The 15,457-nt window shown below is 36.8% G+C and overlaps 4 protein-coding genes across 4 annotated transcripts; 1 reads left to right on the top strand and 3 right to left on the bottom strand.

The window, feature by feature from the left end:
- Positions 1-3,043: 3,043 nt before the first annotated feature.
- On the bottom strand, positions 3,044-5,648 carry LOC9310305 (protein CROWDED NUCLEI 2). Its single transcript, XM_002874192.2, has one exon. The coding sequence runs from the start codon at positions 5,609-5,611 to the stop codon at positions 3,437-3,439; it is 2,175 nt and encodes a 724-aa protein (XP_002874238.1). The 5' UTR covers positions 5,612-5,648; the 3' UTR covers positions 3,044-3,436.
- Positions 5,649-5,754: 106 nt separating this feature from the next.
- On the top strand, positions 5,755-8,767 carry LOC9310306 (nuclear nucleic acid-binding protein C1D). Its single transcript, XM_021023485.1, has 6 exons — positions 5,755-6,109; positions 6,204-6,259; positions 6,344-6,398; positions 7,670-7,750; positions 7,836-8,082; positions 8,547-8,767. Exons 1-5 carry the CDS (start codon positions 5,878-5,880, stop codon positions 8,060-8,062), a joined length of 651 nt encoding a protein of 216 aa, XP_020879144.1. The 5' UTR covers positions 5,755-5,877; the 3' UTR covers positions 8,063-8,082; positions 8,547-8,767.
- A 10-nt stretch (positions 8,768-8,777) lies between these two features.
- Positions 8,778-9,569, bottom strand: LOC9308207 (early nodulin-like protein 3). Its single transcript, XM_002874193.2, has 2 exons — positions 9,299-9,569; positions 8,778-9,217 (listed from the first exon to the last, which is right to left on the bottom strand). The coding sequence occupies exons 1-2, from the start codon at positions 9,480-9,482 to the stop codon at positions 8,844-8,846; spliced, it is 558 nt and encodes a 185-aa protein (XP_002874239.1). The 5' UTR covers positions 9,483-9,569; the 3' UTR covers positions 8,778-8,843.
- Positions 9,570-9,842: 273 nt separating this feature from the next.
- On the bottom strand, positions 9,843-12,780 carry LOC9310307 (transmembrane 9 superfamily member 9). The gene is made up of 7 exons (XM_002874194.2): positions 12,529-12,780; positions 12,194-12,358; positions 11,996-12,105; positions 11,793-11,910; positions 11,603-11,715; positions 11,373-11,523; positions 9,843-11,263 (listed from the first exon to the last, which is right to left on the bottom strand). The coding sequence occupies exons 1-7, from the start codon at positions 12,646-12,648 to the stop codon at positions 10,106-10,108; spliced, it is 1,935 nt and encodes a 644-aa protein (XP_002874240.1). The 5' UTR covers positions 12,649-12,780; the 3' UTR covers positions 9,843-10,105.
- Positions 12,781-15,457: the final 2,677 nt, after the last annotated feature.

Consider the following 15,457-nt stretch of genomic DNA (forward strand, 5'->3'; position numbering starts at 1 on the left):
CTTATTTACAAGAGAATGCCATTGTCATAAATGTTTTCTATTAATTAATATTACAAATTATTTTCGAAAATATTTTATAAACCGTGGCTTCAAAAGATAGTAACAAATTGATTTTGTTTCTAAATTCGATTAATTGCTAATTTCCTAAAACCACTCTACCTAATTTAAACATTAATATATGATTCTTCTTTCACTTTTATATGATCTCATATTTAATTTATTTTGAATTTATATAAAATACATATAATTGATAAAATAATAATTTTTTTCAATATATGATGTGGTACAAATTTTTAAAAAGGACATATATTACTCAATCGATGTAAAATAACAAAATGTTGTTTAATTTCACGAGACGAGGTTATATGGCGGGACGAGTTTGGATCGATATTAATACAGGACGGTATACTACGGATGAAATCTTAGAATTAAAAAGAAAAAAAATATAATTATATAATCTTAAACACTAAACAAACCAAACAATATTAACAAAACAAATATAACACAAAATTTAAAGTTTTTCGTTTAAAAAAATCGACCCGCAATGTACCGGGGTAAATTTTTTAGATACAAAATAATATCAAATTATTATAATAGTCCATGATTATAAATGCTTACCAATATTAACACTACACTTCTACACTTACAAATCTTCTGAGTGCATCAATACAACGTAACACATTTAGGTAACAAATACAACAACTCAAAAACAATTTTTATATATTTCAACTATATTAATTATAATATAAAATAAACAAATGAGTAATAATTTTTTTTAATTTGTGAATTTCAAAATCCAATAAATTATAAATTATTATATAAAATACATAAAATACAATTTACCGCGGGTTAAATCCTAGTAAATATTTATATATTGTAGTTAAGGTAGTTCCCGATTTATGTAAAAATTTACGTTACGCAAATTTGTCGAATTGGTTTTTAGAATCCAGTGAAACGTGCAAACTTTATACAAATTTGTCAAATACCACATACTAAATATCAGTTTGCAGTGTTTGAAATGTGTCGAATATGCATATTTTAAGTAAGACTGCATTCAAGTTTCCTTCAGTTTGGTTTTGTCTTTGTTTAACGACCATTATTTTTCTAGGTTTTGGTTAATGACATAATAAAAGAAATATATGATTATTAGATTTTACCTCGCGGTACCCCACATGGTTGTTTTTTTATAACTAAAAACTTTAAATTTAAAGTTGTATTTGTTTTGTTAATATTTGTTTTTTTAGTGTTTAAGATTATATAATCGTGATGAAAACAAAAAAAAAAAATTATATAGTTGTATTTTGATTGTTAATTCTAGGATTTCACCCATGTATACCATCCCATATTAATATCGATCCAAACTCATCCCACCATATAACCCTTTCACGTGAGATTAGACATCATTTTGTTATTTTTCTTTTTATAATATTTTTATTAAAAAAACATATAATTCGAGTCAATTTAAAAGTTTTCTTTAAATAGTTCTTATAAAAGTATATTTTAATTGTTATAGACATATAGTTATTTTTATATTACTTGTCTCCCACTTAAGTAATTTTTAAATCTCCTTAAGCAAAATTTGATTGAGTGTATATCTTTTTCGTCGGTCTGAGTGTAAATAGACTAAAGTATAAACTCAAGGGTATATTAATTGCTTATTAGAACTAAACATGAAAAATATCGTATGACTTTTTTTTAATTACTTAGATAGATAATTGCAAGATCAATCTAAGAGTAAGAATTAATATCTGATAACCTTTATCATATCAAAACAAAATATATTTTTTTCACCATTTAGATTAGATTTTTATGTAAGTATGTTATGTCTATTGAACTGTTAGTTGCCAAGGTTTAGTGAAAATAATGTCTGACTTATATTCCCTCTCTGTCGAGGACAATAGGATCTCTCCTATCAACAAATTTGTAGTTGATACCTGTGGCGGATCCAGAATCTACTTTACATGGGGCACACTTAGATTTAGGTATTAAAATCAAAATTCAAAAACCGGTCCAAAAGTTCCAATTCTGAAACCAAAACAAATATTCATTAAATTCGGTACAAAATCTAAATATTTGTACTGGAATTACCCATACCGAATCGAAATCGAATATTATATTTGATTAAAAATACCAAATGAACAAAAATATTTGAAACAACCTAGATATCCAAAAATCATTAGTTATATTTGTCAAAAATGTATAATTGTTTGCAAAAATTTAACCAAATTTTATTTAAATTGAAATAATTTTTATTAAAATTGAACAATTATTAGATTTTTTTCTGACTGTTCCAAATCCAACACATACCCGAACCGAATAGTCATAAAACCCGAACGAATAATAGACTCTTCTACCCGAATTATCCAAATCCAAAAAAAATCAGAATCAAATCCGATAAAAAACCCGAAAGCATAAGCTTAGGCACAACCTTAATGAATTTGATAAATTTAAGAAATTATTTTTACATGGACATAACCTAATAATTTTTTACAAAATTTATTAATTTTAACATATTTATTAGTTTGGAAAATGAAAAAAAAATATTGAAAAATGAATGTGAGGCACGTGTCCCAAGTCTCCTCTACCTACGTCCGCCCCTGGCTGATACCTTTGAAAAAAGATCCAGCGCAAAAGCTTCTACTTAGCTCCATGTACCATTTTGCCGAGTCAACAAAATAATTTTTAATCTTCCCCAAGTTTTGAAAATCCCTACAAGAACTATCTCGTTGTCGCAAACTCCAAATAATTTGCATTAATTTGATTATCATGCTCAGGACCATGATCATGAAATGGTTACTTATGCATTTCATGAAACCACCACAAATATTGCACATCATATATATAATATTCATGAATAACCAAACCTAGATGCAAAACAATTATATGATATGTTAGACGTTGCCAGTCAGCCAATCTACAATGGATGTAAAGACGAGCATTCAAATTCTTTGTGTATAAATCATTGCATCCGAAAACATCCCACTTTGTGATGGCGATAGCCAGACATTTCGACCGAGAGGTGTCATAAGACTACTTAGTCCAATACAAATAAACAGAATTACCATATAACGAGCCAATTTTACAATTTTTAAATTACAATGAGACAACAATATCTACCTACCAAATCAACAGTTTGATCTAAGTAAACAGAGAAACAAAGAAAGTACATTCCAACAAAAAAAATTCATGGTGTATATCTATCTTCCTCATGTATCCATAACATTTTGAATCGAAAAAGCTTGCAGTCTTTTCTTTGAACAACCTATCAATCAAACATGGATCCCAAAACCAAAAACAAACAAAAACCATATATGTGGACTGCGTTATGGAGCTTAATGTTGTTGATAGATCTACAAAACCAACCATTTGGTTCTTTTACTTGATGATTCAGGACATTTCTGTAGTCCCTAGGATTGAACCTGAAGCAGCTTCAGACTTAAGATGGAACACATTCCGCCAATTCTTGTAATTTTTTCAGACCAACAGTGGCTATGAGTTCCATCGAGACAAAAACTTCGTAAGACTTAGCCTCGTCTTCTTCTTTTTCTTCCTCCTCTTTGAGACCGCATGTGAGTTTAAGCTTCTCTGCCTCGGATTCTGCTTCTTGCGCTTCCTCAAGTAGAAGATTAGCTTCTTCGAGGTCGCTCAGTTCCAGAGCAGCTGATCTCTCGGCTTTTGCAGTGCCACTGTCAATCCGCAACCTCTGGAATCTACTGATAGCCAATTCTTTTTCTTTTGACAAAATCAACCTCTCTATCTCTTGTAGCCTCTTGATGGTTTCTTCGATCTCATGTTCTGCTTTTTCGAGCTCAGCGTTAGCTTTTCCTGTCTCCATCTGTATCTTATCCTTTTCTAGATTTAAGGACTTGGCTTCTGCAGCTATTCTTCCAGCTTCTTTGAAATTTCTTGTTGATGCGGCAACTTTCTTCTCTGCTTCAAGCTCCGGCATCCTTTTCTCTATGAACATAATTTTATCCATGAAAGATGTAATATTCTGTTGGATGATCGACTTTTTAGAAGATCGCTCCTTTAGTGACTCTCGGGTACTAGAAACCTCCTCTTGTAGCTTCTGTACTTCCTCAGAAAGCTTCTCTTCGATATTTACAAGCTTGGCTCTCTCTTCTCTAGTTTTAGACACATACGCCATCAGATCTTTTCGCAATTTAATAACTTTATCATATTCACATGCTTCATCTGCTGAAACACGGGCAAGATCACGGAGTTTGGCTCCTCTCTCCTTCTCAGATGTCATGAACTCATCCACGTCTTTCTTTTTCCTTGATAAATCTTCAGTTTCCTTATCAATCTGGGTGAGACCCGCTTGCACATCGTTTACCATTTTATCCATGCTTGTTTGCAATTCCTTGTAGCCCGTCACCACATTGTTAATTCTTTCCTCAACTGCCTCTATTTTCAAATCGTTCTCGTCAATCTCCTTCTCCTTAGCCTTCACCAGAGCAAGCAACTCCTCAAGTTCATTTGACAAATGTTCGTTCTTCTTCCGCAGCATCTCCTTTTCTTTCATATCTTGTTCAACGGATCCCTCAAGAGTACCATTCAACGACAACCTAACATTATCAACAACAACAGATTCTATATCCAATTCGACTTTTCTAACTTCCACATCTTCAGAACATGAATGCCATTTCTCCATTTCATCTGAATAAAAAGCTTCCGCCTTCTCCAGAATCGATCCAGCATCATTCTCAGCATCCGTGCAAAACCTCCGAAGCAGAGAGGAGGATTCTTCTTCAGCTGCAATCTGAGAAAGAAGAACCTCCTCCATTTTCGACTCAATAGCGTCACAATCAGATTCCGCTTGACGAAGCAATGCCAACAAAGCTAGCCTATCTCTTTCCTTAGCAGCGAGACTTTCGCTAATCCTCTCAGCAGCATCAAAATCCTCGGCCTCAATCGCTTCCTCAAGCTGCTTCTCCAGCTCTTCGTGAGTCGTAGAAGCTAATCTGAGATTCTCAGATGCTTGCCTTCTCTTCCTAATCGCATTCTTACGAGCAGAAGTAACCGAAGCAGCCAATTCACAAGCTCGATTTAGCTTCGCTTCGATCTGAGCCTTGACTAGTTCCAACCTTGAGCTACCATTACCAACAACAACACTAACAACAGGAGAGTCCAAAGATTGATTACCGGAATCAATCACTTGCGCGACGGAATCAGATACCTGAGTAACGGAATCCGATACTTGACTAACGGAATCGGACTGTTGACTAACGGAATCATCTTCGTCTTCATCGAGATTGTTGGTTTCGTGCCTACCATATCCTATTCTTAATCCCGCCGCTCTTTTCTTCCTCCGTGACACCTGACGTCCATAATTCTTCGCCGGAGATGGATGAGTAGTAACTACCTCGATCGGCTCAGGTTGGTGTTGAACCGGAGTCACAATCGTTAAGTCAGAAAACAGATTCTCGTCCAAAGCCTCCGTCATATCTGGCTGAGAAGGAGCCGTGATCAGTGTCGCCTCCGCCGCCTTGGTTTCATTATTTCCAGATTGAGGCGGTGAGCTTACCTTGTTATCTCCGGCGAGCTCAGCCACCGGCGTAAAAAGCTCCATCCCTTCGAACAGCGAATCCATATCGTCGCCACCATCCATCGCCGCCGATCTGATCAATCACCGATCTGATCCACATTTGCATTAATAACATTAAATTCACCAGTTTACTGGGCCTTTATTGGGCCTATTAACGGCCCATCTATGATAATGCTGACGTCACTCTTTCCCGATTGTATTAGCGCCTCTTCATGATAAAAAATTCAACACTTGTCGGCGACTAAGAGAATCTAACCGGAAACCTAAACTCTTTACCTCTGAATCCACGCCGTGTTTTTTCGATTTTCAATTTCTCGATTCGATTGAAGATGGAAGGAGGTGGAGGAAGTAGCAGCGGTGCGACGGCGGGAGCTGGAGGAGTGGTGCCGGAATCAGCGATTGAAGCGGTGAATCAAACACTTGCGTACCTCAAGGAACTGAAACCACAGCTTGAGCAGATGCTGACTTTAGCTGAGCCAGAAGTTCTTGCTGCAATGCAGCCATTGCAGCGAGCTAAGACTATGTATTTGCTAGCTGGAGCCACCACTACTCTTTACGAACGTAACTCTCTTTCTTCTTCTTGAATCTGTTTTCATTGAAGTTTGTTTATTTGTGATAAGGTTGAGATTTTTTGTGGTTTTGTGTGTTTTTTCAGTGAGGTTGAGGTGTACTGGAGTTGATCCTGATGATCATCGTGTGAAATCTGAAATTGTATGTGTAAATTTGGTGGCTTTGGATATTTTAGTTCTCTCATCATCTTTTGTTGTTTTATTGATGGTAGTATTGGATTTGTAGGAGCGGATAAATGTGTACAGAGAGAAGTTTCAGAAGTGCTTGGATCAAAGTAAAGGTAAAGATTGATTTATCTGGTGCCTGAAATGATTTGTGGAGAGATCAAAACTTGTTTGTTCTGTCTATTGAATCGAGGGGACAAGTATTGAATGTTCTCTGGTTGGAAACCATTTGTTTTCAGTTTGAATTGGCCATTGTATAGTCTCGTGGATCGATTTTTCTTTGGCTTTCTCTTTTCATTGGAGAATTGCTGCATCTATTAACCATGTTCAAGAATTATGCTCTTCAGCTTATAATTTTAGAGGCTGATAGGTGCTAACTATTTCTCCAGCGGTAAATGATATTTTATGTGTACCTTTTCGTTGAGTAGTACATTTCGAGGACTTGAGTTTCTGATCCTTTGTTTGTCGAGATTATGTATCTGCCTTTTCTTGGTTTTGTTCGATGGTTAGTGTTGATTCTTTTTTTTCGTAGATATGATGATTTTCGTTTAAAGACTCTTTATTGCATATACCCATCTTAAATGCAGGGAAGTAGTGTTTCCATTGGAGGGCTTTATCATTATGTCTCGCGCCTAATCCATTGTTCTGGACTTATCTTTTCGTCACCTTACTATTGCATCTACCTATCATCTTGATCTTATATTGAAGGGAGATTATGCTCCATTTTTTAAAAAGAAAGTTATCATTATTTCCTTTTGGAAAATGTCTTAGTCTAGTGAAATTAGGGAGACTGATTCGTGAGCTAGTTTCTCTGTATTTGCTTTTCTGTTGAATATCTTTTTAATCAAAGTGAAGTAATATCAACTTTGTTTTTATCAAGATGTACTTCCATTTAGACAACTTATTTGGTTTGAATTTATTAGCGGCTAATTGTTGATTTTTACGTTTCGCGAACATTGCAATGTTTTTCGGGTTTTTTTTCTTTTTGTGGAAGATCCATTTGTTTTGTCTACTATCTCATATCGGGGGAGGCTAGTCTCTTATCTTTGTTTATCAAACGAGCTTATATATTTCCGTTTAGAAGGTGTTTACTCAATTGGTAACCTTTTGCGCTGCGTTTTATGAAATGACTCGTGGGCCTTTCAGGCAAGAACCGTTTTGTCGATATGCTACCGGATACTAATGGGCCGACTAGTTCTACTTAGTTACTCGAAAGTATTTCTTTTCATGCGCATCGTTTCATTTTTAAATTGTCTAATTGATGTTTGGTTTATCTGATTAGGAAATTTTGTATCTATTTCGATTTTGTGAGACATTGAATTGCTACCTCTAATTCAATATCTTATCTACTAAATGATCTCTTATCTGTTTCTCTTCTTTATCGTAGAACCATTGCGCCCGACTACTGTCTTAAACCGTCAGGCAGCAACCCGCTTCATCGAACATTCTCTACCTGATCTTACATCGAGTAAGCTTTTGTACAGTTTTTGTTTCCACCTTTCTCTTTTACTTATATCCTTGTTTCTCTAACATTCATTGCTAAATGAATCTAGCCCAAAAGCAAAACATTAGAGACCTCAGTAGAGGAGAGAAATCAAGGTTCAGGAATTCGGAAACAACTGCGAGAAAGAGGAAATACCAATCAACTGTTCAATCAGCCGCGAAGGACTTTCTTGAAAAGGCAGCTCGTGAGATTATCGGTCACAACGAAAATGGTTTGAAGGGACCTTTAATGGCGGCAGCTGATGGTTCAGATGATGTTGAAGTTGGTACAGCCTGATTTACTACCAATATATCATGGTAATGTTCTCTTCTGATTATCTTTGACACCTGAAAGCAAATCTCCTAATACTTATCGATTGTTATCCCATAATGAAAACACTGTTTCTTTCCATTTCTTTTGAAAACTGTAGTCTCTTTACGAGTTTTCCTTAGGGATCTATTTGTTTCTCCTGATGGTATGATTTTTAATATCTTTGAGACACTTTTCTATGAAGTCATATAAAGGATGGACCAATAAGGAAGTATTGTTCATTGTAGTGATTTCTCCTAGCCGTCAATACCATAATAGTATCAGTTTCTTCGGTTCTCTTCGTGTAAATCATTGCATCCGTTACTTATCTTCAGTCTTGAGATCTTCAGCATCATTTCTGTCTCGACATGCCAGAATAGTATCAATGTCTCAGTTCTCTTTGTGCAACATTGAATCCGTGTTACTTTGCAAATTCTCAGTCCTTCAACACTCTCTTCTTCATCTTTTGCAGCTGCTGCTACATTTTCTGGATCGTAGTTGTTGCATTCGTCATCGTCGCCATTGCAGAGAAGTTGGTTTTGTCAACTAATCTTTCATAGCGTTTTAAAAATTTTGGACCTAGTTAGTGTTCTGGTGTATGCTGTATGTACATTGCATTGTGTTTCGCAACTGCTTTCGGAAAGCTCTTGAAGTTGGTGAATTTGTATTCGGAAATAACATTAATCTTCAAAAGGCAAAAGAATTCAACAAATCTTGTGGATCAAAGAATCAAATAGCAGAGAGAGAATTTGAACAAAGCAGGTTAAAATCAGAGCAAAACAACCCCTAATAATCCAACAAATCCCAAAACCCCAACTTGGCGAGTCAGAGAAGCAGCAGCACCAGTGGCAGGAGCAACAGCAGGAGCTCCCAAAGCCGGAGAAGGTGCGGGAGAAGGAGCAGAGCCGGTAAAGAAACCACCGGTGTGGCCACCACGAGAGGACATGACGACAATGTGAAGCTTCTCACCTTCAACACAATTGCTTTTGGAGCCGCTGATGAAGAAGTAAGGACCAGATCTCTCTAGCTTCACTTTGGTGTCTCCATTGCTGTAATTAGCTGCTGGGTTTGTGGTGTTACAGTTAATGTATGCTTCTTTAGTCACTTGCAAAACCGAGTCCTTTTCCCCATCGTACTTCCACACTGTCACATACAAGAGTCTAGAAATTTTTAATTCTGAAGGAAAGAGCAGACTTTGGAATTTGAAAATGAGAGAAAACTCACCGAGAGAATCGCCGACGTGAAACCGTAAACTCTCAGCCCATTTGTTTAGGGACTCGGAAGGCGAAGAAGGGATTTTCCAGGCGCTGGTTTTGCCTCCAACGAGAATCTCTTTGCAACATGCAAAATTAGCCAAGAAGAAGAAGAAGAATAGAAAAGTAGCTTCGATAAGAGTTCTCTGAGCCATTAGAATTAAGTTTGTGTAAGAGATATAGAGAGAAAGAGAAAGTGAGAGAGATAAAGAGAGATTTTTGTGGCTTATTTGGGCTCTGTTGTAATTGATTGGGTCTTTATAAGAAGAAACTAGCCGTTGGAAGTGAATGATGTTTAGCTCATAGTAATACTCTCTGTTGGTCCCAACGGTTTATTTTAAACGTGTCAAGTCCCTACCATTGAGACTCAGATTCCAAGAAATTAGATATAAATCCATTTTCTTAATAACGGTCGGAGACAGAATTTATTGATGTCCGCAAACCGCAATTAACGGGAAGAGAGTGCTTTAAGATACTTGGAATTTGATGTAACCAAGAAAATGCTTAAAGATTAAAAGAGAGTATAAAAATATAAATAGAAATGAAAGAATCACATATTGTCAATTAAGAAAGATAATCCAAAGTGTCATTTGGGAAAATCAAACAAAATACACTCTAAAAAAAAGAAAGGTTTACATATAAAACCTTTCTTTTGTTACTTGTAACCAAAACCAGAGCGAATAAAGAAGACACCTATTGAGCAAAAACAAACTTGTGAAAATCATTAACTATATTACCTTCTTCTTTCTTTCTTTCTTTTCTTGAATGTTTTTCTGAATCAATCAATCTTTACCGAGGAATAGATGAGCCTTGTGAACCAGAGACAAGCGTAGAACCCGATTGTTCCGGTCAGCACGAAAAACGCGTAAGAGGCGATAAGCATGTATCCGAAGTAGAGCATGGCCGAGACGAGCTTAGTGATCTGGAGCTTTGTGAAAAAATAGAAGGCTGCGTAGAGGAAGAGATAGACCGCAGAAGAGCCTGAGGTGAGGTAAGACCTCCACCACCAGAGATAGTCTTCACTGCAAAGCTGGAAGTAGCAGAGAACAATGGTGATCTCAGCGCATGTGACCATAAGGATCACAAAGACGAGGAAGAGGAATCCGAAGATGTAGTAGAACTGGTTAAGCCAGATGGATGTTAGGATGAAGAAGAGCTCGATGAAGACTGCACCGAATGGTAAGATTCCTCCAATGAGGATTGAGAAAACTGGGTTCATGTACCAAGCTTGCTCCGGGATTTGACGTGGGATTTTGTTGGTTTTCACGGGGTCATCGAGTGGTGGCTTCTTGAATCCGAGGTAAGCGCCAACAAAGACAAGAGGGACCGAGATTCCAAACCAGAGGAAGATCAGAGCAAACATTGTTCCAAAGGGAACAGCTCCGGATGATTTTTGTCCCCAGATGAGAGCGTTTAGGACAAAGAAGATAGCTGAGACGACTGCAGGGAACAAGAAGGCTGTTCTGAAGGCAATTCTCTTCCATTCTGTTCCTTTGAACATTTTGTAGAGACGTGAAGAGGCGTAACCGGCAAAGAGGCCCATGAAGACCCAGAGAAGGAGCATGGCTGTCATAAGACCTCCACGGTTGGAAGGTGATAGAAATCCGAGCATGGCGAAGATCATAGTGACAAGTACCATGCCTAAACACTGGACACCTGTGCCAACATAGACGCAGAGAAGATCTGAATTGGTTGGAGGCCTGAAAACATCGCCATGGACGAGTTTCCACCCAGTCTCTTCTTGAGCTTCCTCTTGAGTCTCAAGCTCGTTGTACCGTGAAATGTCACGGTAAAGGGTCCTTAGCATAATCATCGCCACCATACCAGAGAGGAAGAGGACGATCATCAGAGAGTTGACGATAGAGAACCAGTGAATTTGATTGTCACTCATCAGAAGATAAGCATCCCATCTAGACGCCCACTTCACTTCACTTTCCTAAAAACACAGCAGCGCAAAAATCAAAAGAGTGAGAACAGGAACATAATAGTATCTCATTAAGACAAAAATATCAGGTGGTAAACTGATTATTCGAACAAGAACTTGCCTGAAAGTCAACATCATATGTGAAGATAATTTCCTTCTTGTTTTCGACTTCTTGAGGGGTAGCTGAGCTAACAACAAGGCGCTTTGTGTGGGGATCACAGGTAGTCAAACGGGTCTTCTCACTCCATTGTCCCTCGTATTCATGCTTAACACTGCAAATCAAGCAAATAATAATTAGTACTGAAAAATAGCGGAAATCCCAAGAGTCCAATTTGTTAACAAGAACTGCACCTGTATGGTTTAACCTCAAATCCCACAATCCTTGCAGCATCGGTCTGCATATCTCTGTGATAGCGGACAGTGAATGCCAAGTGATTGTGCATAAAGTACTTTTGCTCTTTGCTCTGTAAACTCAAAAGACTGCTTAGAAAACCATGCTATAACGTGCAATGCAAATAGTAAATAACCCAAACCTACTTACCCCTTCATACTGGCCTTTAAGACCGACATGATAGCCTAGCTGATACACAACAGAAGGAGAACCCTGACCCGGGTCAATTCTTTCGATTGGAACCACTAGAGGAAGATTATCAAGGATCCTAACAAACACATACAGAAGCACATCATAAGAACAATAACAGAGAGAGTACATGCTATTCATTAAATCCATATTCAATATCCTACATGTTGACCCGATACTCATCATCAATCTTCTCTTTGAACGCCTTGGCAGACTTTGCATCAAGCGTAACACGGCCGAGAATATTACACATTTGTGCTTCACGCATTTTAAACTACAAATTCCAATTCCACAAGTTAGCTAGCAGTCAAGTAAAGAGAACACATAAATGTTATCAACTCCAAATCAAAACAGAGATATACCGAATAAGGAGCATTTTCGATTCGGTCACCACGAAGCACTTCACCAAGATTCTCAGTACTGTCGACAATCTTCTTAGGACGACAAAAAGGAAGAGAGTAATACGAATACGGAAGCTGAGTCTTAATAGATGTCAACTTGTTTACTTTCACTTTCAATTCATCTCCCTACATAGACCAAAACACCATCAATTACAGATCAAGAGATCGTAATGAGAATACGAAAAGTGTCGGTGGCATATCAACACTACGATTCGCTAACTCAATCCTAAAACCAGATCCCAGAGATCTAAATCAGATCCAAATCGATAAGAATCGAAAAATTGAAACGTGTTTACCTTTTCGAAATCCTGAGGAGCAACACCAGGAAGGTAAAAAGAGTAAGCGCCATGGATAAAGAGAAGAAGAATCACAGATCCGAGAATTTGTAATCTTCTACAACATCTATAAAACTCCATAGCTATGGCGGTTCCACAGATCTGGAGCTTAAAGCTTTGAACGATTTTATGTTTCTATTTGTGAGAGAGTCAGAGAGAAGAAACAAAAGCACTGTGAATTTGATTAGATCCTTGTTTCTCTCTCCGTTATTGCTTCGTTTCTGTAACATCATTCTTCTCCATTCATATTCCGCCACGTGTCTAACCCCGTCGAGATACTCTAAATGGGCCTCATTTCTTAAGCCCATTATACATTTTATATTCAGATTGATCCGTCAATTATGGTATGGCTACATTTTGATTGTCCAGTAAAAACGAATTTGATTAATCAGCAATATTAAATTAAGTAATATACCACAAAGATGTTTATAAACGACTAGTACAAAAATTTACTACGTTTGGAATATCGAGTTAGAAATTTTGGTTAATTGTACCAATTCACTCGTATTTATGGAATAAAATCTTCAGATGACTACTTTCTTAATTTTCCTCTTACAGGCTACAGTATTTTTTTGCTCACGTTGAAGTAAAATGTGTCTTAATGAACCATCTTTACGTAAACGTTAAAGCAAATCAAAAGACGTTACTTTTCGTCCTAATTATGATTAACGCTTGTAAATAAAGAAACCATATCGATGAGAAAAAGAAACAGTATATTTTTATTAATTAAAAACGTTACAATAACATTTACATCATCGCTAAATATAAAATGTGGATTTCAAGGTCTTAGACTCATCATCAGATGTATCATCACCATCACCACCTTCTTCGTCATAGTTTAGTTGCTCTTGATTTTTTTGAGAAAGTTTTCGGTTTTTTCACTTCCTCATAGGCAAACCCTGATGAAGATGAAGGCCTTTTCTATTTTGGATTTTGGAATTTCTTGATGGATTTCAAGGTTTTTGCCATCTCTTTTTCCTGACCATTCTCCTTGCTTGGACTCATCTTCATTAAGAGTTTGGACTTCTCATCAGATGTTTTTAGTCGCTCTCAGAGGATGGTGAGGATGCTGAAAATTAGTCTAAGCCCTTGATGCAGATGAGTCCACCGTTCACACAAGGAGAATGGTCAGAAAAAGAGATGCCAAAGAACTTGAAGTCGGGCAAAAAGGTTTTTAAACAACCGAAAGCAGAAAATGCGCTCTTCATCTTCATCATAAGATGACACTGTGAAAATAAAAAAGCCGAGGACTTCCTTCAAAGAGTGACAATATTAGTGATGATGCTGATGATTATATGAATGATGATAAGCTTCAACAGCCTCTGCAGATTTCTTCAAGAAGCGGCTTGGACTCATCATCAAACTTTTCTTTAAAAAAAAAAAATTGTGATGATGAGTCCAAGCCCCTAATAAGTTTTTGAAGAATCTCCAAAGGTTGTTGAAGCTTTATTGGAGAAATTTAAGGGGAAGAAGGAGAAAGAGATAGCATAAGGAAGTTCCGGAAACAAAACAGAAGTAGAAGATGGTCTTTCTAGCAATAGTGTGGCCAGGAAAAAAAAAAAAAAAAAGGGTCTTTGGTGGATGTATCATCACCATCACCACCTTCTTTGTCATCAGTGTAGTTGCTCTTGATCTTTTTCGAGGAAGTCGTTGGTTTTTTTCACTTCCTCATAGGCAAACTCTTATGAAGATGAATGTCTATTCTATTTTGGGTTCTTTGATTCAGAAACATTCTTGCTGAATTTCAACGTCTTTGGTGGATGTCTCTAAGGATAGAGAGAATGCTGAAAACGATACATCTAATGACGAGTCCAAGCAAGGAGAATAGTCCCAAAGATCTTGCTGCCTCTAGATTCTTCAAATCTCACCATGGCTTGGACTCATCATCAGATTTTTTTTTTTTTAACAAAAAGAAAATATCTGATGGTGAGTCAAGCTCATGGTGAGCATTTTAGATAATATAATTGAAGGGGGAGAAGGAGAAAGAGGCAGGAGAAGGAAGTTCCAGAAATGAAACAGAAGTGGAAGCAAATTGGAAAGAAAAACAAAATAAAAATTGGAAAGAAAAGCCAAGAAAAACAATACAAGAAAAGGTAAATTATATTATTTTGAAGCAAATCAGATCCAAATCAATAAGATTCGAAACTGAAACGACACCAGTAAGGTAAAAGAGTGAACACCAAGAATAAAAAGCAAAAGAATCACAGATCCAAGAATTTGTATCTTCTAGAACTTCTATAAAACTCCATATATAGCTTGTTAGTGGATATTTGAGTTTAGTCATAATAATTAATATGCTTGTTAAGTTTATACATTACGAGTGTGTCTTGTCTTAAAAGTAGTTTTTATGTTACGAATCATAAGTGAAGAGTTACAACTCTTATTGTTTGTGTTTTTTTGGTCAAGTTCTGTTTCACGTCTATAACATGAAACTTGACTCGAAAGAAATCAAGGAAGTGTAATGTTGGTGGTGATGATGATGATTAAGACTCGTTACCAGGGAACGATTCTGCGAGAGAGAGCGCGTTGAAATCAGGAAATCTTCTATATTATCTTGAGAAAACTGGGAAAGATTTCAAGATTACAATGATTGTATTTGCTTATGATAATGAATGGGAGAATCTTCTTGATTTTTTCAATATTTGCTTGGATTTCATCGATGTGTAGAGAAAGGTGTTTTAGTTCATTGTTTTGCAGTACAATCTCAAAGTGCTTCTATGATCATTGCGTATTTGATGAGAACAGAGAAGTTGTCGCGGGAAGATGCTTTGACTTCATTGAAGCAACGGGCTCATGCTTTGAAGACACCTAAGTGTAAAGCTAAGGTTGGAAGCTTTGACTGGTCGGGAAGTTATTGTAGCTGCGGAAGCAAGATTGTTCCTGCATTTCA

Source organism: Arabidopsis lyrata (genome assembly GCF_000004255.2).
Source record: "Arabidopsis lyrata subsp. lyrata unplaced genomic scaffold ARALYscaffold_6, whole genome shotgun sequence".
In the NCBI taxonomy this organism is placed as follows: Eukaryota; Viridiplantae; Streptophyta; class Magnoliopsida; order Brassicales; family Brassicaceae; genus Arabidopsis; species Arabidopsis lyrata.

Coding starts and splice junctions, on each gene's coding strand:
- LOC9308207 (XM_002874193.2), bottom strand. CDS start 9,482: ATGGCTCAGAGAACTCTTATCGAAGCTACTTTTCTATTCTTCTTCTTC. Junction 9,218..9,298: donor TCACGTCGGCGATTCTCTCG/GTGAGTTTTCTC, acceptor TGTATGTGACAG/TGTGGAAGTACGATGGGGAA.
- LOC9310307 (XM_002874194.2), bottom strand. CDS start 12,648: ATGGAGTTTTATAGATGTTGTAGAAGATTACAAATTCTCGGATCTGTG. Junction 12,359..12,528: donor CTCCTCAGGATTTCGAAAAG/GTAAACACGTTT, acceptor TGGTCTATGTAG/GGAGATGAATTGAAAGTGAA. Junction 11,716..11,792: donor TTAAAGGCCAGTATGAAGGG/GTAAGTAGGTTT, acceptor TTGAGTTTACAG/AGCAAAGAGCAAAAGTACTT.
- LOC9310306 (XM_021023485.1), top strand. CDS start 5,878: ATGGAAGGAGGTGGAGGAAGTAGCAGCGGTGCGACGGCGGGAGCTGGA. Junction 6,260..6,343: donor ATCGTGTGAAATCTGAAATT/GTATGTGTAAAT, acceptor TTGGATTTGTAG/GAGCGGATAAATGTGTACAG. Junction 6,399..7,669: donor GTGCTTGGATCAAAGTAAAG/GTAAAGATTGAT, acceptor TCTTTATCGTAG/AACCATTGCGCCCGACTACT.
- LOC9310305 (XM_002874192.2), bottom strand. CDS start 5,611: ATGGATGGTGGCGACGATATGGATTCGCTGTTCGAAGGGATGGAGCTT.